The following is a 24,379-nucleotide window of genomic DNA, read 5'->3' on the forward strand; positions in this document are numbered from 1 at the left end:
ACTGCCTGGGGGTGCAGTGACCTCCCTTGTCACTGCCCAGGTCCCCAACACGGAGCATACCAAGAGAGATTGCAGACTGAGCCGTGTGGACAGCTGGCCACCAGGGAACCAAATTCCTGCCTGAACTAGTTTCAATTCTGAGTACTATGTAATGGCTTTTAAAGTTTTCCAAAAAGAGGACGTCCAGTGACAAGCACCGTACTAATGCTAGACGTTCCCACTTCTGTGTTGCTTAAAGAAAAATCGTTAAGAACTGTGTCAAAAACAGTCTTTATGTCCATGGCAGAGCCAGTTCTGAGTGGATGTAGCAAGAGAGACAGGGGCGCGGGGATGGCTGGACATTGTGGATATTGTCCTTCTTTTATTTTAGCCGCTTAGTACAGCCTCCCCCTGCCTGAGTGACCATCTCAGTCTGTGGACTGTGTACAAGCTTCACCTCCCTGTGGTTTGCTCTCATTGAGGGGGACGGCTGGAGAGAGGAGGGGGCCACAAAGCAGGGGTCTGATGTTCCTGGAACAGGGCTCTCAGCTCCTAAATAATTCAGGGGAGGTTGCACTCCATCAAGAGTTGGAGGATAGTTAATGGGAGCATTGATTTTTCTAGCACCATGTAGTGGTTTTCTCTTCTGTGTCCTGGAAAATGAAAGAGGAATTCAGCAGAGTCGTTAAAGCAGACGTTACATTCAGTAAATATATATTGGGAGCCTCCTACATATGGGCCAGGCCCCATTGCTAGGTCTGGAAACATCTGCCTCCTTCTCTAGTCCTGTCTCCACTCAGGAGCTGAGTCTCCCTTCTGGCAGCCGCCATGTTGAGAAGCAGACATTGTACCCCATGGCTGCCCATACAACAGGCATTTATGTAGCACTCCTGTCTGCACATACCTGTGCTGGAGGGAACGACTTAATCGATGCTGTCCATGTCTTTGGGGAGCTGCCCTGAAAGACAAAGCTGATGGCAACACATATGCTTGAGATTTGTGAAACTCAAGAACAATTGCAGAGTCATTGAACAGGCACGTGCATGAAGTATGAGTTGATAAATAATGAATCAGCGTTGGCAAGTGAGATGCAGGGAGCTTCAGTGCATGCTGTGGAGTGGGGGGAAGTGGGATCGACTTTGGGCAACAGCCTTTGTGGAAGGAAAATGAAATACAGGCCTTGAGGAGTTTGCTTCCACTCTTAGAAGTAGTTAGGCAAAGAGACCGTCCTGGGTCCAAAGGCTCTGGGAGGTTAGGAATGAAAGAGAGCAGCCCCACAATGGTGGTGGAATAACCTGTAAAAGGCTAGTGGTGATGGTTGTACAACCCGACAGACGTAATCATTGTCATCGAACTGCACATGTAAAAGGTGTTGAACTGGCAAATGTTTGGATACAGATATTTTTCCGCAATAAGTTTTTTCTTTTAGAAAATAAGAAAGAGGGCACGCCCCCTTCATGAAGAGCATTGGATGCCACATGGACTCATGCTCAGCTGATAAAAGATTTGGTGCTCATTCAGCTGCACCGGTAGTGTGCTCTCTTGAGGCTAAAGTGGGGCCTCAGGCCCCAGGGCGTTTTCTTACATATTGTACACACCCTCCACCACCCCAGTTGTCCAGAGGAACAGGGTCAGGAAAGCTTGGGAGGGATTTATGGTCAGGAGTTGTTTACTGAGCCTCACCTTATGGAAGGGAGTCCCTGGGTGGTACAAATGGTTAACGTACTCAGCTGCTAACTGAAAGGTTGGAGGTTCAAGTCCAGCCAGAGGCACCTCGGAAGAAAAGCCTGACGATCTACTTCTGAAAAATCAGCCACCGAAAACCCTATGGAGCGCAGTTCTACTCTGATACGTGTGGGGTCACCAGGAGTAGGAATCAGCTACTGGTGTTACTGGATCCTATGGGAGAGCCCTGGGCAGAGGGTGGGAAAGGGCAAGGTGGGTGGGTGTGATAGAGTCTGGGTAGAAGGCCCTGGTGTGGAGTCATGATAGTCATAGGTTTGAGGCTAAGCTCTGCCACTTCCTGACTGTGTGACCCTAGGGAAGTCCTTTACCTGTCTGCTCCTCATTTGCATAACCTGTAAATGAGACGGATCATACCCAGCCTAAAGAGTAGTTGTGAGTTTAAACAAGATCATGTGTAATGTGTCTAGTACAAGGTCTGGGCATACTAAACACTAAGTGAACAAGAACTGTGGATTTTGAGGCGGTCGTGGTGTCAGTCCTTAACATTTAATGCTGGACCAGTGACGGACATCATTAGCTTTGATTAGGGAGAAGTGAAACAGGATACCCTCCAAGAAAGAGTGGGTCTGGAGCCTTTCTGACGCAGAGGCCTGAAGGAGACCCAAGCTGTTCTGGAGGACTGTGCTAGGAGTGGGATCGCTCCGATGTGGAAAGAGGCAAGATGGCCAGACCTGAATTCTCACCAACTTGTGTGCTCAGACCTTTGCAGGGACTTAACTTCTCTGAGTCTCAGCTTCCTCATCTCTAAGATGAGGATATTGAGGGCAGGGGCAGTTCAGTGATAGAATTCTCATTCTCCGTGCAGGAGACTTGAGTTTGATTCCCAGCCAGCGCCCCTCACCTGCAGCTACCACTCGTCTGTCAGTGGAGGCTTGCCTTGCTATGATGCTGAACAGGTTTCAGTGGAGTTTCTAGACTAAGACAGACTAGGAAGAAAGTCCTGGCAATCTACTTCTTAAAATCAGCCAGTGAAAACCCTGTGGATCGCAAGGGTATGATCTGCAACTGATCCTGGGGATGGGACAGGACTGGGCAGCATTTTGTTCCATCGTGCGTGGGGTCGCCATGAGTTGGGAGCCAGCTAGGTAGCCAACAACAACAGTAAGATGAGGATAACGATCGTAGACATCCACAGATAACATTTCTGAAGTACTTGGCATAGAACAGGCACCAGATAGAGACTCTCCTCCTTCATATCTCCTCCTCCCAGGTTGTGAAGAGCATTTTTAGGTGGATTCCTTAAGTTGTCGTCCCAGATTTTCCTTCACCAAGCTGCCCAAGTCATGTCATCCAAAGTACAGCTAGTGGCTGAGGATGATGACAATATAGGCAGCCGGATTTGTTTTTCCAAAGAGGTGTTCTCTGGTTCTCAGGTTGTTACCACGACTCAGAACTTGACGTTTAAAAAAAAATCCTCTGTATTCAGCTGCTGGCTCCAGGTGTCAGGTTACACACCTTGGGGACCAGCCTCTTTTATTCTCTTTGGAGGTCGAAACTCTGGTCATCCAGGCACCGGAAGTCCCAGCATTTGGGGGTATGGAGGGCTCTATCCTTCTCTCCCCTCCCTTTGCTCCCTTGCCTTCCTGGCAGGTATTTTAGAGTCAGCGTAGCTCATAAGGGAAACCCTGGTGGCGCAGTGGTTAAGAGCTACAGCTGCTAACCAAAAGGTCGGCAGTTCGAATCCACCAGGTGCTCCTTGGAAACTCTATGGGGCAGTTCTACTCTGTCCTGTAGGGTCGCTATGAGTTGAATCGACTCGATGGCAATGGGTTTGTAGCTTATAAGTAAGACACCGAAGGAGCAGGAAGGATGTGCACGTGCCTCTGTTACTTATATGGGGGTGTGTGTGTGTGTGTGTGTGTGTGTGTGTGAGACATCACCACCTTGCATAGCTGTGGCTCCTCTGCCAGGGAGGTCTCTGAATGTGTGTGTGTGATTTAATTGGCCTTCATCACTTCTCTGTGCTGCGTCTGGTGGACAGGTACACACTTATTAAAGCAGGATCTTTCTTAGATTGAAGAGATGCTTTATTTACTGTGGAGTCGCTGGGTGGTGCAAACGGTTAACACACACACGGCTGCTAACTGAAAGGTTGGAGGTTTGAGTCCACCCAGAGGTACCTATGAAGAAAGGCCTGGTGATCTACTTCTGAAAAATCAGCCATTGAAAACCCTATGAAGCGCAGTTCTACTGTGACACACATGAGGTTGCCATGAGTGGGAGCTGACTTGATGGCAACTGGTTTGGTTATTTTACTGCAGATTCAACTGAAGCCCAAACACACATACTCATAGGGACTTTGAAGACCAGAACAGCCTTCGGCTCTCTGAAGCCCACTTCCACCACACTGTCCCCTCTCTGAAGGGGGCCACAGGGAATCTGCCCAGCACCTCCCAGGTCTCTGGGAAGACTGCTACGGGGCTGACCTGGCTTGCTAGAGCTTTCCTAGCAAGGAAGGGCTGGGATAGTGGAGTGGTGATGTGGAAGGAAAGCCCAGTCAGGGGCCTGGACCAAGGGTGAATTAACCTCGATCGTATGAGGGCCCGTGGGACCCTGTGTACCTCGGCGTTGAGCTCCAGACTCAACTCGGGGTGGACTGTGGCAGGTGCTGGAGCCCCTGTGGTGGTATGTTCCACCAGAGTAGCACGTTCTGCTCCTCAGGCAGACATCACCACAGTCTTGGGTACCCCTGCCTGACACACACAGGCTTCTGCTTTGTTACACAGTTGATGTGGAAAATGCTCTTTGCTTTTTTGCTGAAAAATGCAGCCTGTGGTGTTAACCCTTAGGGTTGCCATCCTCCCTGCCCACGGGTGGGCCACAGAGAAGGACAGACACGTGGCTGGCCATTAGGCCTCTGTGCAGAATTCCCAGACACTGAACCATTGGCTCCTTCACATGACCTTTTTTGGGCCATGACCCCTACTGGAGAGATGTTTTCCAGGCCTGACTTGAACTACCACCACCACCACACCACACCCCCACCCCAGCCTCCCCTCTGCTTTTCCCTCTTTCCGGGCTAGAGGAGCTGACGTCTGGGAGGAATGAAACCAGGAAAGAACATGTTAGTATGTGGCAGCGTTGACCTCAGAGGCGGTCTGAATGGTGAGTGGACTGGACAGTAACTCCCTTATTACCCCAGCCTGGAAATATGTACAGGCCAGTAATTAGTTTAGATCTCAGGTAAAGCCATATGGACCAGCGTCTGGGATGTTGTTTACATTGTGGTATTACACCGAACTTTAAAAATCAGCCTGCCCTCTCTAGAGAGCCGTCTCCTGCCTCCCTGCAGACTACTGGTTAACACCGAGAAGCCGAACAAAGCCCTGCAGGTACTGAGGTTCCTCCTGGCATCCTTTCTTGGGGATTCTGGACTGGCCTAGATTTTCTGGTCTGTTACCGTTGGCCTCAAATACCACATCCCCAGGGGAAGGTAGGAGAGTCTCACTCAGAAGTTTCAGTGGCAGGGAGCCTCCAGGGTCGACTGTGGGTTAGTCTGAAGGGAAGTGCCCTGAATATGCCAGGTGTCATGTTGCTGGGGATCACTAGCCTGGTCCTCACCTGTGGCTTGGAGACACATGACTCTGCCTTTAGGAAGAAGATTTCAAAAACTTCAGAAAAATAGTTCATTGTGGCCCCTGCAGATATCATAAAAGGGAATGGGAGTCCTGAATATAGTTTTAAAAAAGGCAGTCGCACAATGGAGGAGGAGACCCATCTTGTCAGTATTTCTTACGAGATTCCTTGGGAGCTGTAACGTTACCGGAAGTTCAGGGTGAATTCACTGTGTGAAGCAGCTGTTGAAAATGGTAGGCAGCCTTACGATGCGCAATAATAAAAATAACAGCAGCGACAATCTCTCAGTACCTACTATGTGTCAAGCGTGTCCCATAGACTACTTCATTTTTGCAAGGTATGTATTATTTCCCCACTTCACAGTGAGGAAACAGGATCAGATAATGTCGCCTGTTGCACAGGTGGGGTGATGGCAGGGCTGGGATTTGAACTCAGATCGGTGTCTCCCATGTCCGGGCCCCTTCCTCTCTGCCACCATCATCTGTCACCTGGAGAGCAGAGGAAGTGGAGGTGGCCTGAGGGGTCTCTGTGCAGTGTGTGTTGAGTTCTGTGCTTGTTTAGGCGTGTGGGGACTGATTTTATTGAGGGCAGAGGAAGATAGATGGAGTGTTGAGGGGTCTCAACCACAGCGCCTTGGAGATGGTTGAGGGAATTAGGGTTGGTTGTTGCCTTGGAAACATTGAGGGGGGTGGTGGGCAAGAGAGTTGCGTTTACATACGTGAGCTAGAGTAGGGTTGTAGCCGACTGAAGGTCAATTTTCTATTCCCAGAGGTGGAACTAAGGGAAGATTCTTTTTCTTCTCAATGAATGGGCCTTTTTACAAAAACACAGACTTAATAGGTGTAACCATAGCAAAAATGAGCTTGGCCAGCTGCCTCAAAGCCTCCAGGCCTGGTGGAGGGGAACGAGGAAAACTCCTAACTCAAAAGGAGAATAAAAGGCTCAAGCTTCTCGCTGTCGCAGACCAAGCAGGGCACTGAGCCGGCGAGCAGTGGGGAAGGCGGTGGCATCCAGGTAGCCACTCATTCTGCAGCCTGCCCTTGTCTGCGGGGACTTGGCCACCTCCTCCTTGATGAGACAAGCCGCAGACCTGCCACGGGAGGGCAGGTTGCAGCAAGTATAAAGCATGGAGGTATCTGTACACGTCCAGTGTTCTCAGGCCACCCAGAGAGTGTGTCACGGACCTCACTGTTTCATGAGGCTTGCTGGAAGTGGTCATACTGCTGCCTAGCACCCAGGCATTCTGGAACTGGGTGTCGCACCCACAAGTCCACTGACTCTTAAATGAGTCGGAATCGATTCAGTGGCATCTAACAACAACAACATGGGCTTACATTTCAGACATAACATTAGCACCTAAATTGGAATTTAATGCATCACCTTGCATAACCTGCTTTAATTATAAGACTCTGAGGATCAGAGGGAGAACGTTTCCAAGAGGCAGGTGAGCAGAAGGTCCAGATTCTCGGTGGACGATTGTCTTGGAGTTCCTTATTCTCGGTGGATGACCGTCTTGGGGTTCCTTACCTCCATGAAGAGACTTTCTCTGCGTAGCTTCAGGGGGCAGCGCTGGGACTGAGGGTGGAGAGTCCAAGGCTCAGTGGAGCCTCTTTAGGGAGAGGAGCAGAGCTGTGGTTGCCAGGTGAAGTCCAATAGCGGGCGTGAGCTCCACCTCAGGGCGTGGTCAGTAAACCCTCCACCAAAACCGCAGGGATTCCTTAGTTTGGGAGGGACTTTGGATTAGTCAGGCTCTGCTTCGCCCTCCTTAGAGATTCTGATTAAATCATCCCTTTGAGGAGGAAACACCTGGGTTGTTTCCAGCATTTGGCCGCTATGAACACAGCTGCTCTCAACATTCTTACGCAGATAGTGTCTCTGAAGTCGTTACTCTGGAATAAATGCCTAGGGATGCAATTGCTCAGTTCTATGACAGTTTCGTGTTTAATTTTTAAAAAAGCTGCCAAACTGCTTTCCAGAGTGGCTGTACCATTATATATTCCCACCAACAGTGTGTGCGTGATCCATTTCTCCGCACCCTTGCCAGCGTTTGACATTGTCACTATTTTTTATTTTAGCCATTCTGAAAGGTGTATAGTGATATGTCATTGTGGTTTTCACTTGCATTTCCTTAATGGCTCATGATCTCAGACATCTTTTCATGTGCTTATTTGCCATCCATAAATCCTGACATTATCCACAGAGTGGCTGGAAAGAACAGCGGCAGAGGTGTCAAAAGCCTTGGGTGTTACTGTTAATGCCTTAGGCCGCTAACCAGAAGGTTGAAGGTTCAAGCCCACCTAGGTGTACCTCAGAAGTAAAGGCCTGGTGATCTAATTCCAAAAAATCAGCCATTGAAAACCCCGTGGAGCACAATTCTACTCTGACACACATGGAGTGGCCATGAGTCAGTCGGAGTCGACTTGATGGCAACCGGTTATACAGGCTTTGCCCCTCAGGGCTTCAGTTTTCTTGTCTTTAAAGTGAGGGTGCTTGGTCATCTCTAAGGTCTCTTCCTGCCCCAGCGTTCTCTGACTCCAAAATAGAGTAGTGACCCAGAACATCCTCCCTCTTGGCAGGAACTGGGGTATGTAGGAAACCAAGGATGGTGGCCCCAGCCCACACACAGGATTCCACGGTGGCTGACTCACAGGTGCTGTATTTAAGGAAAATTGTCTATTGATTGTTGGGCCTGAAAATAAAAAGAAAAACAAAGAAACAGATGTAGAGTGTGTCTCTTTGCCATCTCACTTAGTCTCCTTCTGGGCCTCGAAAAAGACCCAGGCCTCTCCCTCTCTGCGAGGCTACCTTTTGGTCGCTGATGCTTCTCTTCGTGTCTCTTCTGCCTGAGCCCCTGCTTTGGGTTTAGTTTAGCAACACAGACATGGTGAAGGTACCAAATATTTCCTCTTACTATTTTAACTAAACAAAAAAAAAAAATAAAAGTGTGTATATAATTTAAAACTGCAAAGTAGAGTGGTGACTGAAGTAATTTTTCTCTTTAAAACAAGTGCTGCATTTCAACCTGGGCCATTCAACTGGCTGATCTTGCCTTTTCCTCCTGGCTCAGGAGAGGGGTCAGCCAGAATCGGTCTTGAGTGTTCGTGGGCTGGTTAGCAGTTTGAATATCCCCTGGAGGGTTTGGTCTCCATTGTGAAGCAGGGTAGATGTCCTCTGTCTAAGAATTTATCTTTTTTGCTTCTGTAGAGATTACAACCAAGAAAATCCTTTGGAGCAGTTCTACTCTGTAACGCGTGGGGTCGCCATGAGTCAGAATCGACTTGACAGTAACGGTCTTGGCTTGGCCTAATGATGTACATGGGACTTGGTAGTGTATAAAATAAAGCATCTTTATCTTCGTTTCCGTGAGTCATAAGACATGAAAAGCCATGGTTGTTTCTTCATTGGTGAAGTATAATATTTGCAAAAACTCCTTTGGTGAATTTTTATAAACAATCTATCACAAAGAAAGTATTATGTTCTATGTGGACTGAGAGGATTTTTGGAAAACGAGCAGATGATTTTTACATGTACCCCCTGAGCCCAGGTAGTGGAGACAGTCTCATGAAGGTAGAGAATCACAGGCTTCCCACTCAGTCCCCATGGCCCATTACAAGTGTCCAGCGCATTGCAGTGGTCATTTGATTGGGCCCAAGACCAAAGATGTAAACGGATTCAAATATTGGCTTGGTTCCTGAGAGTACCTTTTTGTTCAGAATATTTTTCTGGTTCAACACTTTTTTGAAAAACTAGGTTCGGGTATGGTTTGAACTTGTCGAATAGATTCTTTTTTTTTTTTCTCTTATTCCTGATCCAAATTAAAATTTGATATTTGTATTTGGTTTGAGGTTGAATAAGTAAAATTTGTTATGGCTATTCAGGAGTAGTTCATTTTGATTCAAGTCACTGCTTCAGATAGCATCACCGGTACAAAATTTGTTTCCATGAACTTGAATTTTTTTCAGGATGGCCATGTGTGTTGATTTTCTGATTTTTTAAATATTCTGGTTAACTGGCAGTTACTAGGCTTGCATTAGCATTTTGCAGTGAACTAGAGTTATAATAAAATACTTTACCCTAAAACCAACAGAGGTTTTACTAAATAGAATATGTAGACTTCGTCTTTTGAGGACCAGGCAAAGGATTTTCTCTACTGTTTGCAAGGAAAGGGTGAACTAGTTCTTTACTCACACAGTCCACAAGCATCTATTGTGTGGGAAGTGTGTCGAGATTAACGTGGCAGGTGGGGGTGCGTACAGAATTAACGCTTTAGTTCCTGTCGTTGCTGTTGTTAGTTGCCATCGAGCTGATTCCGACTCACGGCGACCCCCTATGTGCAGCGTAGAACTGCTCTGTAGAGTTTTCAAGGCTGTGACCTTTCAGAAGCAGATCACCAGGCCTGTTTTCTGAGGCATCTCTGGGTGGATTCGAACTGCCATCCTATTGGCTAGTAGTCAAGCGCTGAACTGTTTGTGCCACCCAGGGACTCCAAAGCTTAGTCTCTACCTTATAGGAATTTGCAGTAGAAGAGACAAATTGCAACAATACCTGATCTGGTAAGCACTTATGTGGTAGGCACTGAATGAGAGGTTAGCTGACATTCCCAAAATCACTGTAAGAGAAGGGTCAGGATATGAACCCAGGCATTCTTATTCTAGAGCAGGGTTTCCCAGCCTTGGCACTGTTGACCTTTTGGGCCAGATCATTTTTTGTTTTGTGAGTCTGTCCTGTGCTCTGTAGGATGTTTAGCAGCATACTTGCCCAGTAGCACCTCTCTCCATTTGTGACACTAAAAATGTCTCTAGACATTGTCAAGCATCCCCTGGGCAGGCAAAACTGTCCCTGGTTGAAAACAAGTGTTCTAGAGCTTCCCCATGTAAGCACTACCCTCTGCTATCTTCCCAGGTAAGTAAATGGTGTAGTACAATCTAAGCCTGTTCACAGTGATACGTCCAGCCTTCTGCTAGAAGCAGAGGTCAGATGCCAACATACCTGGGGTTGATGGAGTGAGAAATCTTCTCAGAGATGGTGCTTTTTGAGTTGAGTTTAGATGGAATTTACCTAGTCCAGAAAAGGAAATGGATATTTGAAGTGTGTCATGGACTGAATTTTGTCCCACTAAAAATATAGTGAACTTGGTTAGGCCGTGATTCCCCGTGTTGTGTGGCTGTCCTCCATTTTGTGATTGTAGGTTAAAGAGGATTAGGGCGGGAATGTAACACCCTTAAAAAAAAAAAAAAAAACACCCTTACTAAGGTCAGATCCCTGATTCAATGTAAAGGGAGTTTCCCTGGGGTGTGGCCTGCACCACCTTTTTTTTTTTTTTTAACTTGTATTGAGCTTCAAGTGAACATTTACAAATCAAGTCAGACTGTCACATATAAGTTTATATACACCTTACTCCATACTCCCACTTGCTCTCCCCCTAATGAGTCAGCCCTTCCAGTCTCTCCTTTCGTGACAATTTTGCCAGCTTCCAACTCTCTCTATCCTCCCATCCCCCCTCCAGACAGGCGATGCCAACACAGTCTCAAGTGTCCACCTGATACAGATAGCTCACTCTTCATCAGCATCTCTCTCCTACCCACTGTCCAGTCCCTTCCATGTCTGATGAGTTGTCTTCGGGAATGGTTCCTGTCCTGGGCCAACAGAAGGTTTGGGGACTATGACCGCCAGGATTCCTTTAGTCTCAGTCAGACCATTAAGTATGGTCTTTTTGTGGGAATTTGGGGTCTGCATCCCACTGATCTCCTGCTCCCTCAGGGGTTCTCTGTTGCTGCACCACCTTTTATCTTCCAAGAGAGAAAAGGAAAGGGAAGCCAGTGGAGTTGAGGGGAACCTCATACCACCTAGAAAGAAGCACTGGGAGCAGACCACGCCCTTTGAACCCAGGGTTCCTGCACAGAGAAGCTCCTAATCCAGGAGAAGATTGATGGGAAGGACCTTCCTCCAGAGCTGACAGAGAGAGAAAGTCCTCCCTGAGAGCTGATGCCCTGAATTTGGACTTCTAGCCTACTAGACTGTGAGAAAATAAATTCCGCTTTGTTAAAGCCATCCACTTGTGGTATTTCTGTTATAGCAGCACTAGATGACTAAGACAAAGTGGAAGGACCAGCATGAACAGAGGCATGAGAAAACAAGGCAGGCTTCAGGGATGACAGGTGGCTTGCTGTGGACCAGTCATTTCCCTCTCTACTGCTATTTTCTTATGTTCTCCTTTCAAGGAGCAAGTGGAGTCCACAGGGCTATATAATTCTTACTTTAAATCAAAGGTGTTGTATTTGTCAGAATGGGCTAGGTTACGTTGCAGTAACAAACAACCCATGACCTTCAAACAACAGAGGTTTATTTCTTTCTCAGGGTACATACCTGATCAGGATCAACTGTGGCCTCTGCTAAACATTGTCCTTACTCCAGAACCCAGGGCTGATGGCACAGCCACTACCTGGAACAATGCTGGTGGCCATGGCAGAAGGAATGAGAACACGGTGTATCACATACTGGCTTGTATAGCTTTAGCACAGAGTAGTAACACATCACCTCTGTTTGCATTTAATCGGCTAAGTCAGTCACATGTCCTCATGTAACTTTAAAGGGAGCCCTATCACGTGCCTCTTGGAGCCCAGATGCCGCAGTGGTTAAGAGCTGTGGCTGCTAACCAAAAGATTGGCAGTTTGAATCCACTAGCCGCTCCTTGGAAACCCTATGGGACAGTTCTGCTCTGTCCTATAGGATTGCCATGCGTTGGAATCGACTTGATGGCAACAGGTTTGGTTTTCTGGGTTTCATCATGTGCCTCAAAGAAGAACTGAGAAAATTTGGGGACAGCACTGATACCTACCACAGATGTCACAGGCCCATACCTGTAACACCAACTCATCTTCTCTCAGGGCCTCCTGGCTTTCCTTTCCAGTATGGCCTTTTGGCACTCTCAGTGAGAAATTGCTGAGAAAAAGGAGAAAATTTGACTCTCAAGATTCCAAAAAATTTTAGTTCCCTGAACAAGTGAAAACAGATCTTTGTGGGTTAGGACCAGGTCACAGGCCCTCATTTTTAGAATTAGGACATTGGGGGTGGGAGTGGGAGAAAATACTCCAGTGAATATGGACTGTTTGCAGTAGACGGTTTCATTGAGTTGGGGGTGGTTGTTCAGGACACCAGTAGTTATCTGAACATGCAGGATGCTTTCTTTGGCTGTAGTGTAGTAAAAACAAACAGTTGCTGTCAAGTCAGTTGCAACTCATGGTGACACTATGTGTTTCAGAGCAGAACTGCAGGCATAGCGTTTTCAATGGCTGTGATCTTTCAGAAGTAGGTCACCAAGCCTTTCTTGTGAAGCACCTCTGAGTGGATTTGAACTGCCAGCCTGCTGGTCAGTAGTCAGGTGTTCAACCATTTGTGCCACCCAGGGACTCCAGTGTAGTAAACAGAACAGCTTTAAAGCCTTAGCCAAGTGTCAAGAATGGTGTCCTTTGTGAACTATGAATTTATGGGGCTGTATCTGTGGCAGAAGAGAGCACTAGATGTGAGCAGTCACAACCAAAAGCACTCTGGATGGTTTTAGAAAGCGTAAAAAACTCCTTATAAACCAGGGAGCATTCTCCGTCAGACCGCGACTCTGTCCCAGACCCTGGGGTAAGGAGATAGAGACAGAGTCTGGCTCCAAAGGATCTAAAATGGGATAAAACCGGAAACTTGTGGGGAGGAGGCAGTCCTTGTCACCCCTTGACAGAGGGGGCACCAAGGTCTTAGAAAAATAGAAATAAAAATAGCAGTCTTTTCCCACTTCCTTCTCCAATAAAGTGCTCGCTCCAAACCTGGTGGCCACTCTATTTCTGAACTCTTTGTCACCATGGTGTGTAGAGATCCAGGGTAAGTGAGGTGGACGTTAAGTGGGGGAAGGTGGATGCAGGCACAGACACAAAAGGAGAAAGAAGTAGTAACAGTCTGGGAACTTTGAGGTAGGGGCATTCCAGAGATGTGCAGAGACGCGAAGAGCCCGAGATACCCAGCTAGGTCCAGGGAGGTCTGGCCAGAGGGGAGGGTGGGCCAACCAGGGTGCTGCAGTTGGGTGAGCGTTACTGACCATCCTGTGGTTTGCTGATAGCTGCCTACACTGGGTTGCGTGTGTTTCCTCCCTCTCCGCTGACACTCCAGCTACTCCATGATGCACTGCAGCTCGCTAACATTTTTCACAACCCCAGCCTGTTCTGGTCTTTTCTCACTCAGAGGGCTGATGCTGCCTTATTGGTGCTTAAGCAGGATACACAGGTCCAGATAATGTCAGACTGGAAGGAAACAGTGCTCAACAAGGTAACAGGCTGGTGAGTGCAGGGCCAGAGCAAGGACCAGCTCACCTTCCTCCTGGTAGAGCGTTCCCTCTACCATGGTCCACTGTCCCTTCGACACTTTTGTTCTCTTAGCCTTAAAAAGGGCATGTTGCATAAAGATGACCAGTAGGTGTTTGCAAGTGTAAGGTCTCTGGGAATTAGTTTCAGTAAAGGAGGCCTGGTAGAGGTTAACATGCTCAGCTGTCAACTGGAAGGTTGGTGGTTCAAGTCTACCCAGAGGCACCTCGGAAGAAAGGCTTGGTGATCCACTTTGGAAAAATCAGCCGCTGAAAACCCTGTGGAGAACAGTTCTACTCTGACACATGTGGGGTCACCATGATTTGGAGTTCACTCTGGTTTTTGATAGCAGCGACACTTGCAGCCTCAGCTTTCTTCACATTCTTTCTCAATTGCCCACTTAGTGGGAGGCGCTGTGAACACTTGGTTGCCCTTTACTTACTGTAGGATTGGGGTTGTGTTCACAGAGGACCAGGAAGGCAAAGGGCACAGACTGCCATGCCTCTCAAAGGGCCTGAAAGATCCCAGCAAGAGGGCTTGGGCTTCTGGGAACTTCGCAAAGTAGCAGGACTCAGGGAAGGACTGCACTCCAAGTGAGCCCTTAGCTCATCCCTCAGGGTGGTAGGAAGATGGTTAAAACTGTGCTCTTACCCTGTGCTTTGAGGTCTCCGGAAGACACAGGTGCTATATATAAAACGAAGACTATTATCTCACTCTTGCTAAGTTTCCACCCTTGCGGCTTACTGTACACCACTGGGGAGCAGATTTCCTGAAGCCTCGCTCCCAGACCTGTGGGGGCCAGGCTGGGGGACACTGTGAGAGAGTTCCCCACAGGGAGGCCTGTCGCAGGACTAGGCTTGCTTGAGAAGAGGAAGGAGAACTAATGGTGTCCAGAAAAATGACCAGCTTCACACTAGTGAGCATCCCACTAACTGATTTTAGGGACCAATATGGTACCAGGCCTACAGTGAGGCCCCTCTTCCCCTTTTTAACTTGGAGTCTCTGGATGAGGGATGGAAGTGGTGGTGTGAGGGATGCTAAGTAATGGCAGGTAAACCCGTTGCCACTGAGTCAATTCTGACTCATAGTGACCCTATAGGACAGAGTAGAACTGCCCCAAACGGTGTCAGAGGCTGTAAATCTTTTGTTGAAGCAGACTGGCACATCTTTCTCCTGCGGAGCAGCTGGTAGATTCGAACCACGCTTTTAGTTAGCAGCTGAGCGCTTACTCACTGAGCAACCAGGGATCCTTACACCTCGAATCTCAAAGAAGGGATAGGCAGTACTACTTGAGGGACTTCTGTTTGGCACTTGTCACCCCCATGACAAATGGTAGGAGGTCCAGGTGGGTCTTCTTGCGGCAGGTTTTCCAAATGGTGGCATATTGGATTTGGATCCAGGACCGTTCTTGTTGTTTGGAACTGTCCAGCACATTGCAGGTCATTTAGCATTTGACCCGTAGGTACTATTTGCTAGTAACCTGCTCAGCCATGGTGCAACCCAAACACTCCCACTTTCCACCCGCCCCCCCCCCCCATTTCCAAACACTCCCTAGGGGGCCAGGGGCCGGTGCTACTTCTAGTTAGGAACCACAGGCAAAGGATGACTTCACTTAGGCAAAATCTCATGAGGCTATCAAGGGGAGTCAAAGGATTTTTTTTTGTTGGGGGAGGAGTAGGCGCAGGAGGCGGGTGGGTGTTAAGCTGAGAAATGTCAACTTGGACAGGATGTTGGCCTTAGTTTTTTAAGTAATAAAGTTTAATTTTTCATCCTATTTTTTATTTATGCACATCGAGCACCCTCAGCTAATTGGAGGATTTTGTTGTTGTTGATTTGGCTTATTTTGTTTTCATTCTTTACCTCTCTCTCTTAAGCACCATTACCTCCGGGGCTGGCTTCATGGCGTGACCAGCGCAGTCGCACGGGACCCTGCTCAGAACTGAGGGCCCCATGCTGCAAACGCTGTTTTGAAAATATTCATAATTCTATCCTTAAATTTGTGTTTGGAGTGAAGTCGAAGGGAACAACAGAATATGAGTCCCCGAGGCGCGGCCCCACCTGGCCTCCCCCTCCGTGTCTCCAGCAACAGCTGCCCCCGGCGACCACATGAGGGGACGGGGAAGGCTCGAGGGCGGTCAGGGCTGGTGCCACTGGTGGAGCAAGACGGCCATCCCCACCCTAGCCTGGGAGCGCCACAGCGCGGGCAACTCGGCCGGGACAAGTCTCTTGCTCACCCCCAATTCAGGTCCCCGCGCGGAGGCTGCAACCCCTTGGAGGTCGGCCACCCTCGGTGGGTTGGGGCGCGGGGGTGGGGGAAGAGACTTCCCCAGCCTGGCCGGGGCGGGGCTGAGCGGAGAGCCGGGGCCGGCGGGCTGCGCAGGCGTGGAGTCGTGGGCGGGCCCGGGGCTCGGTGAGAGGCTGCGCTCTCCCGCCCAGCAAGGGTCCGGGTACTCAGGGGCTGTAAATTTAAACAGCAAATAAAAAACCCGCGTCAGAAAAAAGGAACGCATTTTATATTTTAGTAGCTTTGCCGTCGTTATGTGCGGTGGAGTCCGTTCCGAGTCAGCGACCCTATAGAACAGGCTAGAACTACCCCATAGGATTTCCTAGGCTGAAATCTTTCCAGGCGCAGATTACCAGGTCTTTTCACCCACAGAGCCGCTGGTGGGTTGGAACCCCTGTTAGCAGCCAAGCGCTTAACTATTGCACCACCGGGCTCCTTTTAGCACCTTTAACGGCACTTTTTCCTGTCTTTTGAACAAGGCGGGCTGCATTTTCATTTTGCACTGGGCCGCACAAATTATGTAGCCAGCCCTGCCTAACTCTTACATACCTGCAATTTCTATTTCATTTTTTTCTTCTGTTTCTAGAAAAAAAAAACACAAGTTATTAAAAGGAACCAGCACGAACGCAGGTGTTTCCATTTGTTCTCCTCCTGTCCTTCTGAAGGTCCTATCACCAGCAACCCCCCCCCCCCAACTTCTTGTCCTGTGATACCTGTTAGCAAAACACTTTCTAGAGGAGGCGGTGAACCAGCAGCGGAGGAGGGAGAGAGCCGGCAAGGGAAATCTGTTGTGGCTGGAACTTGGCTGTATTTTTGGGGCTGGATGTAAATTCTTCATCTGTCAGCAAGCTATTTCTTCACCGGCACTTACTACGTACCCAGTTTGGGGCGAGTGCTGGGCCTGAGCAGGACACTGTCGGGACATAAGACAGGTACCATGAACCAAGCAAAATTACCGATCTGCAGTTCCAGGAAATGAGGCTCTGCTCTTATCGGCAAGCTTTATTAAGGGGTTGTTTGTGAGTAGGTAGACAGTGCTGCACTACGCAAATTAAATACACATTGACCTTGGCCCTGGGGGATTATGCTGTAAGACATGGTGTGATGGAGACAGACTGTGTGGACAATGTGACCACAGATAAGGTAAGCCTGTAGACAGTGAACAGACCTAGGAAGAATTGTGGAAATTTCATATTCAGACAGAGTCAAGTCCAAATCCAAAACAGCTGCTGTCAGTGGATTCAGACTCCCACAGCAACCCTATAGGACAGAATAGGACTGCTTTATAGGGCTGTAAATCTTTAAGGAAGCGAAGGCCACATCTTTCTCCAGTGGAGTTGCTGATGGGTTCGAACTGCTGACATTTTAGTTAGCGGTGGAGTGCTTTAATCACTGTACCACCAGGGCTGTCTTAGATGGGGGGGGTTGTCAGGGAAATATATTTTCTACACCATCTAAGAAGTTCCTGTTGGGGGAATCTGGATGTCAGGAGCCACTGGGCCCTACCCATCCCCTCCCACAGCCCTAGTTGCCAAACATCTGGTGACCACAGTGATGCTGGCCCCACCCAGACATTTTAAGTGTCAGCGACTTCTTGTCGGTTATAAAAGGCACATTAGACATTCCCAGGCTCACTGGAGACCTTGCAGGGCCAGACTCTGGCCATCCTCCTACCCCTGGGCTGGGCACATGCAGGGCAACCCAGAGGGTGACGAGGAGGTAGGGTGTCTATCTCAGTTTCCAGTGTGCAGGCAGGGGTCCTGGTCTGCTAGCCTGGTGCCTGCCACTCGTTTCACATCATTTCACATCAAGCCTGGCAGAGAGAGGGGGCAGCCGGACCACAGGCCTAGAAGCATCTAATATGGGACATATTATACTAAAAAGTTATTCGTTGTTTATCTGAATTTCAAACTTAACTGGTCGTCCTGTACTTTTTTCTGGCAGCCCTATTCCAGAGGACAGTTTTATCACCTATACCAAACCCATTGCCACTGAGTTGATTCTGACTCATAGTGACCCTAGAGGACAGAGTAGAACTGCCCATAGGGTTTCCATGAAGTGGCTGGTGGATTCGAACTGCCTATCTTTTGGTTACCAGCTGAGCTCTTAACCGCTGCCCAGCCAGGGCTCCAGTTTTATAACAGCCTTTGTGAAATGTGTGAATTCAGAAATGAGAGCTCGTGGCCAGGAAGCCTCAGGACATCCCCTATTAAGGGGCCAGGTATCTGGGGCTCTGCTGCCAGCGCTGTCACCTGCTTGCTGCGCCATCTGGGGTTAGCCCTTGGGCCTGGTGCAGCTCTTTTGTACAGTGGGATGGGAATACCGGTACCTTTTCTACTTGCACCTCACCCAGGCTCTCTCTGCGGATGGAATACAGTGAGGGGCCCTGGCACAATCAATAAGGCCCAGAGATTTGCTGGGCCTACCAGGCTCCATCAGAAGACTGCTCAGGCACCCTGCCTCATTAGCTAAGATGCCCTCAGCTGCAAGTAACAGAAACCTGCAACTGTACTGGCCTAAACAATAGAGAGCATGTTTTATTTCACCCATTCAGTCCTGGCTTAGGCGGTTTCAGCATTGGCTAATTCATCTGTCTCTCAAGAACCTATGCTTTTTGTATCTCTGCCCTGTCCCCACAGCAGTGGTGACTCAGCTCTTCTCATGGTCACAATTGGGTGCTGCCGATCCAGGTGTCCTGTGCAGACACTATGGCATCAGGGAGGAAGAAGAGGCGATGGCTCTTCGTTGTGTCTAGGACTAAGACATCTTTGTCAGAAGGCCCCCAACAGACATCTCCTTAGGTCTCACTGTCCAGGATGTGTCATATCCTCCTCTGGCAGGGGAGTGGCTCTCATCGTTAGTATTTATTCCCGCATTTGTGCAGTAGAGCACATATCTTGCCGAGTCCTTTGGCACCCAAATAAAATCAGGTTCCTCACTCTCTTCCCTACCTCATTCTATAGAGGCTTTGAGGCATTTTTTATTTATTTGCTTTTTTGTTCTTTTTGGGTTTTAATATAAACTTAACCATTACAGAGAAAGAATCTAATGATCAGGACCAAACTAACGATTTCACTTACTTAAGTGCACTTCCAGCCTCTGATAATCTGCGTAATTTTGTTTTATGTAATTGCAATCTAGTTGTACTTGGGTTCTCAATTTTATCATTTTAACATCATTTCATATTTTTTCATGTATTGATGTAGATCATCTGCTTGACAGTTTAAATGAGTATATAATAAAGACAAAAGCAGCTACCTTTTATTAAGTACTGTGTGCCAAGTACTGATCTAGGTGTTTTACATGGATGAGCTCATTTACTCCTGATAACAACCCTGTGAGGTGTTCACTGTGATAATCCCCATTTTCAGATGTGGAAACTGGGGCACAGAGTATTTAGTAATGTACTGTAGTCTAATTCCTGATGCTGAGTTTTGAACCATTATGTAATTTACGTCATCATGCTTTTACCTTTTGGACAGCTTCCATTTTTGTGGTCGTTGTTGATTCTATAAAAAGTAGAGCAGTGGGCATTTTTATAAACATTACCCCTTTTCTTCTACCTTGAGTTACTGCCTTAGGAAATGATCGCTTCAGTGGTATTTTGAAAGCCCAAGAAGAATGTATAGCCCTTTTCATCTTCCCACAGTACTCTCTGGAAAGATTGAACCAATTATAGTGTCAACTGCAAGTCCAAGTGCACCCATTTCTCTACCACCATTGGGCTCTGTTTGTAGTTTGGTGTTGTCTAACTATCCCTTAAAGTTTTAGTTTGTAATTCTTTAGTTTCCGAGTGGGACTCTTCATGTTTCCTTGTGTTGATGGCCTTTAATTATTCATGTGTAAGCTGCCTATTTATCCACATTGACCAACAGGGTAATTGGAGTTATTGACTCCACATGTTTATAGCAGTTTTTATATAATGAGCCATCAGTTAACATATTTTTCTGTTTTGTAGCTTTCTCTTAATACTGCATTTTATTTTGTAAAGATGTTTTTATTCTGAATTATTCTAATAGATTCTTTTACTTTCCCCTTGTTTTTAATTGTCCTGGCCTGGAAATAGGGACCATCTGGCACTTGAGGGCGATGGTTTTTATTAATTTTTCTTATGCAACCAAACTTTATGATGGGGACTTAGAACCGTGCCTCACCTATGAGGGCTTTTCAGAAACCTCTTTTTGAGCTCCAGGAAGCAATTCGGCTGAGAACTGGCGCCTGGGTGCTAGCTGGTTGGCCCCTGGCCATGTTCAGCCACCTCCAGTCACCCTAGCCATCCGTACACCAGCAACAGAGTGTCTACCAGCACACCCAGGCTCAGAAAGCCAGACAGAGTGGCAGCTGGAGACTTCACACAATCCTTGTAACTAGAAATGGAAAAGGCCTGTTAGCTTGTTTGGTGTCATCCTCCTCCTCCCACGGGCCCTAGCCAGCTTTGAAGGGTGACTTGTAATTTGCTCTGTCACTTTGAACACTCAGTTGAGTTATCTGGGCCTTATGTGTGAAATCCAAGAGCTGGACCAGATCCCCTTTTGGTTCTTGTGCCGTTTTGGAGACTTGGTGAAAGTCTCCGTGCACGCTCTCCCTGGAGAAATGCACAGTTTACACAACATTTTGTGAATCCTCTTAGGACGTTTATAGCTCTCAGAAGCCCATGTACAACCCCAGTCCACAGTCTGCAGGTTTAGAATCCAAAGACTTGTTGATCTTAGAGGTCCCTTTCAGCTCATAAGAACCCAAGCTCTAGAAAGTTTCCTATCAAGGAACCTAATGGAAGTAGGCAAAAGGGTGTCTCTTGTACTTGGAGGAAACAACTGTCCACTCCAAAGGGTTTCACTATCAGGTATTTTTATTTATTATTTTCTGGGGTTGAGTCCAGCTTGTGCTATTGTGTTCCTTCCCCTTGTCTTATCCTTTTTACATTTCGTACTGCCTCTGACTGAAGCGACTGAAATCTTACCAGGTTTGTGGAGTGGAGATGGGGTGGAGGCTGGGTTCTGTCAGACTTTCACGTCATAGGAAGGGAGACAGTGGCAGAGCATTCTGCCCAGGTGTTCCTGGCAACTCCTAGGGGCAGTTAGCTGTTGCCTGCTGACCCACATGTTAAAGTTCTTTAGCCACTTGGACGAGAGAAAATGGGTTGGTTGGGTTGATGCTTGTGTGAGCAAATGGGTGGCTGGGATTTGGAAGATAGAAAAATTTCTTCTGAAGGCTCCACTAGTGCTTTCCCAATACCTCTGGGCTTGCTTGGTTAAGAGGCTTTGCTTCAGTTCCCAAGGACTTAAGAGTTTCTAATTCCTCAAATGACCTGCCTGAGAGGGAGTTGTAAGGAATGACTCAGCTTCAGAGATCTGTTCTCAGGGGTCAGAGCTACGGCTCCCAGTTCAGATTGCTATTAGCTGGAGGGGAGAAGCTTGCAGCTTCCAGCTGTGGAGGCCAACCCAGCCTCCTGGCATAGGGTGGAGGCAGTGACAGATACATGTCTTTCTGGCAGGAGGCTGAAGGTATGTGTACCTGTATGTGTGCACAGGCACACAAGCACCAGGTGCTTTTGAATATTTGGATTTGACCCAGGAAGTTGACAGAGCCTGGGGTAAGAGGGAGTAAATCAGAATCTTCAACCCCATTTTTATGTTTCTGGAATCACTTCCCTCCTTCTGGCCACCAGAATGTTTCTGTAAGATGTGGGTGTTGAGTTATACAGGAATTGTTGTTGTTAGGTGCCCTCAAGTTGGTTCCGACTCATAGCGACCCTGTGTACTACGGAACGAAACACTGCCTGTCCTTCGCCATCCTTGTGATTGTTGATATGCTTGAGCCCATTGTTGCGGCCACTGTGTAAGTCCATCTCGTTGCGAGTTTTCCTCTTTTTCGCTGACCCTCTACTTTACCAAATATAATATCCTTCTCCAGGGACTGGTCCCGCCTGATAAAATGTCCAAAGTACGTGAGATGAAGTCTCACCATCTTCACTACTAAGGAGTGCTCTGGCTGTACTTCTTCCAAGACCGATTTGTTTGTTCTTTTGGTAGTCCATGGTATATTCAATATTGTTCGCCAACACCATAATTACAGGAATTAGCTCCTAAATATTTTACCAAATTGTAGGATAGGATGGTTTTGCTATGTGATTTTGCAGCCTGAGTGTGGAAGGTCTTTGGATCACTGACCGTTAACGTTTTTAGGCCCGTCTGGCTCTACCGTGGAAACCCTGGTAGCATAGTGGTTAAGAGCTACTGCTGCTAAACAAAAAGGTTGGCAGTTCGAATCCACCAGGCGCTCCTTCGAAACCATATGGGGCAGTTCTGCTCTGTCCTGTAGGGTCGCTATGAGTCGGAATTGACTCGACGGCAACGGGTTTGATTTGGTTTGAGTTCTACCAGTTGTTAATGCTGTTCTTGTTTCCTACCTATTCTGGAATTCATCCCTGAGCACTTAACAACTTTTGACCAGGCAAGAGCAATGCTTGATTCTTTTCAAAAATTCACTTACAGACAATTTTGCCAGTAGTTCTCCTTTCAAATTCCAAGGTTTATGAGGACTTTGTTACACAGTGCAAAGGCGCCTACAACTTTAAGCTCATTCCAGCTCAAGCTTTCAACTGAAGTTGGAGCTGTGTGAAGTCACAGGTTTTCTCTTATCAGCTGTGGAGGCAAAAGCTTCCTACTCGTAGACTGGGCACAGCATTGTTGAATATCCATCACTTATTGTTTAAGTAGCCAGTGATGTCTGTGAAACAAGCCTGGCTGTAAAGTTGCCAAAATGATGCACTGCTTTGTTTCAAGCCACTGTAAACTCTCTTTCCCCAAGTCATTTTTATTTCCAGTGCTTTGGTCAGGGTCTTTCTGCCTCTTTCCCCGGTGAGAACCATGTTACATTCCCCAGAATATCTCTCAGGACAACAATTTTCATTGTTGTCTGCTCAACTCAGTTTTTTCCTAATGACCCAGAGAAGAAATGGGGTTCTTCTCCAGCGTCACACATCTTCATCAGCACACACACAAGGTTTTATACAGAAAGCTCACAACTTTGACCAGCTCTGATGGCTGCAGTAGTGCGGCTAGCTTAGATGGTATATTTTTAAAAGATAAGCAGTTTTATTACTTTTTTGGTCATGTGAAGTCACATGAGGGAACTAATTTAATAAGAGTTAATGATTTGTATTTTGTGGCACTTTTATGTTAAATAGATTTTTCTGGAGTGCATTCATGTCTGCCCCACTCATGAGATTAGCAGCTCTCTTTTTTCATATTTCAAAGGTAAGCTTGAATTCAGCCTAAGATTGAATTATCAAAATTTCTCTGGGGTCTAAACAGTATTTAGAACCTCTCTCACTGTTTGAAGTTTAGAGAAATGTAAGTTTAGATCTGATGGCTTTGGATGCAGAACCAATATCCTTTCAAGCTTTTTGTCTGAGTTTGGGTACAGCGTTGTCCGAAGGGATGCAGCAGATCCCCCCGCCCCCTTGGTATCTGTCCTTGCACAAGGAGCGGGGGTGGGTATGTACAAGGACAGATACAAAAAAAAAAAAAAACTTCTGCACAAGGAAACCCTGATGGTGTTGTGGTTAAGAGCTACGGCTGCTAACCAAAAAGTTGGCAGTTCAGATCCACCAGGCGCTCCCTAGAAACCCTATGGGGGTTCCACTCTGTCCTTAGGGTCTCTTTGAGACGGAATCTCCTGGGTGGCAACTTTTTTTTTTGTCCTTGCGCAGAGTTAATAGTGGGACCAAAAGTTGTTGTTCCTGGGAGTGTGAGAAGACTTAAGATTTGAGAGCCCTTTCAATTCTCACAGAATCCCTACAAAAGTATTGCACTCATTTTTAACTAATGAAGAAACTTCCATTATGAGGAGACTTAGATAAATTCTCCCAAGGCCACGGAGCTCGTAAGTAGCAGAGCTGGGATTCCTTCTGTAACACGTAGCGGCAGCCGTACCGACCTCACCGTGAGGACACAAGGCAAACGCTAAAGAGGATTTCAAGCCGCCCCGGCCCCTTCTCCCTCGGTGACCGAGCCTCTGCATCCCTGGTGCCCGCGCCGCCTCGTCACGTGACCGGCGAGCGCGCGCCCCGCCGCCGCGCATGCCGGGAGGCGGCCCCCTGTGCTCGGGCCGCGGGCTTCCGCGCGTGGGCGGCGGGGCAGAGCGGGGCGGGGAGGCGCCTGCGGAGGGGCCGGGGCTAGGGGAGAAACCGCGGGGTAGGGTAGGCAGAGCCCCCTCCGAGAGCAGGAGCTCCGCCGACCTCCCCGCCGAGGCGCCCGCCTCTCTGCCTGCAAGCGTCGGAGTGCAAACTGGGCCTGGGCTGAGGGCGGAAGAACGGCTTATTTGTCGGTTAATTGTAAACAAGTCGAATGAGGAATGAAGTCAGGCCCCGAGCACTTGCAGGCTTTCGCAGGTTTCGGGGAGGTGCTGCCCGTGCTCAGTTTGGCGGCGCCCGCCAACACCTCCG

The 24,379-nt window shown here is 47.9% G+C and overlaps 1 protein-coding gene across 3 annotated transcripts in view; it reads left to right on the plus strand.

Moving 5' to 3' along the window:
* Positions 1 to 24,379, plus strand: part of ITPKB (inositol-trisphosphate 3-kinase B) — a 115,560-nt gene that overhangs the window by 10,010 nt on the left and 81,171 nt on the right. Inside the window, exon 2 of one of the 3 annotated variants that reach the window (XM_064276792.1) lies at positions 10,808 to 15,951. The exons of 1 other annotated variant lie outside the window; for it this stretch is intronic. In XM_064276792.1, the coding sequence (XP_064132862.1) occupies positions 10,808 to 10,909 (102 nt within the window). In that variant the 3' untranslated portion in view covers positions 10,910 to 15,951. Of the gene's footprint in view, positions 1 to 8,505; positions 10,785 to 10,807; positions 15,952 to 24,379 lie in introns of those variants that run through there. One more of the 3 variants, XM_064276793.1, reaches the window with a different exon arrangement.

Source organism: Loxodonta africana, chromosome 25 (assembly GCF_030014295.1).
Source record: "Loxodonta africana isolate mLoxAfr1 chromosome 25, mLoxAfr1.hap2, whole genome shotgun sequence".
In the NCBI taxonomy this organism is placed as follows: Eukaryota; Metazoa; Chordata; class Mammalia; order Proboscidea; family Elephantidae; genus Loxodonta; species Loxodonta africana.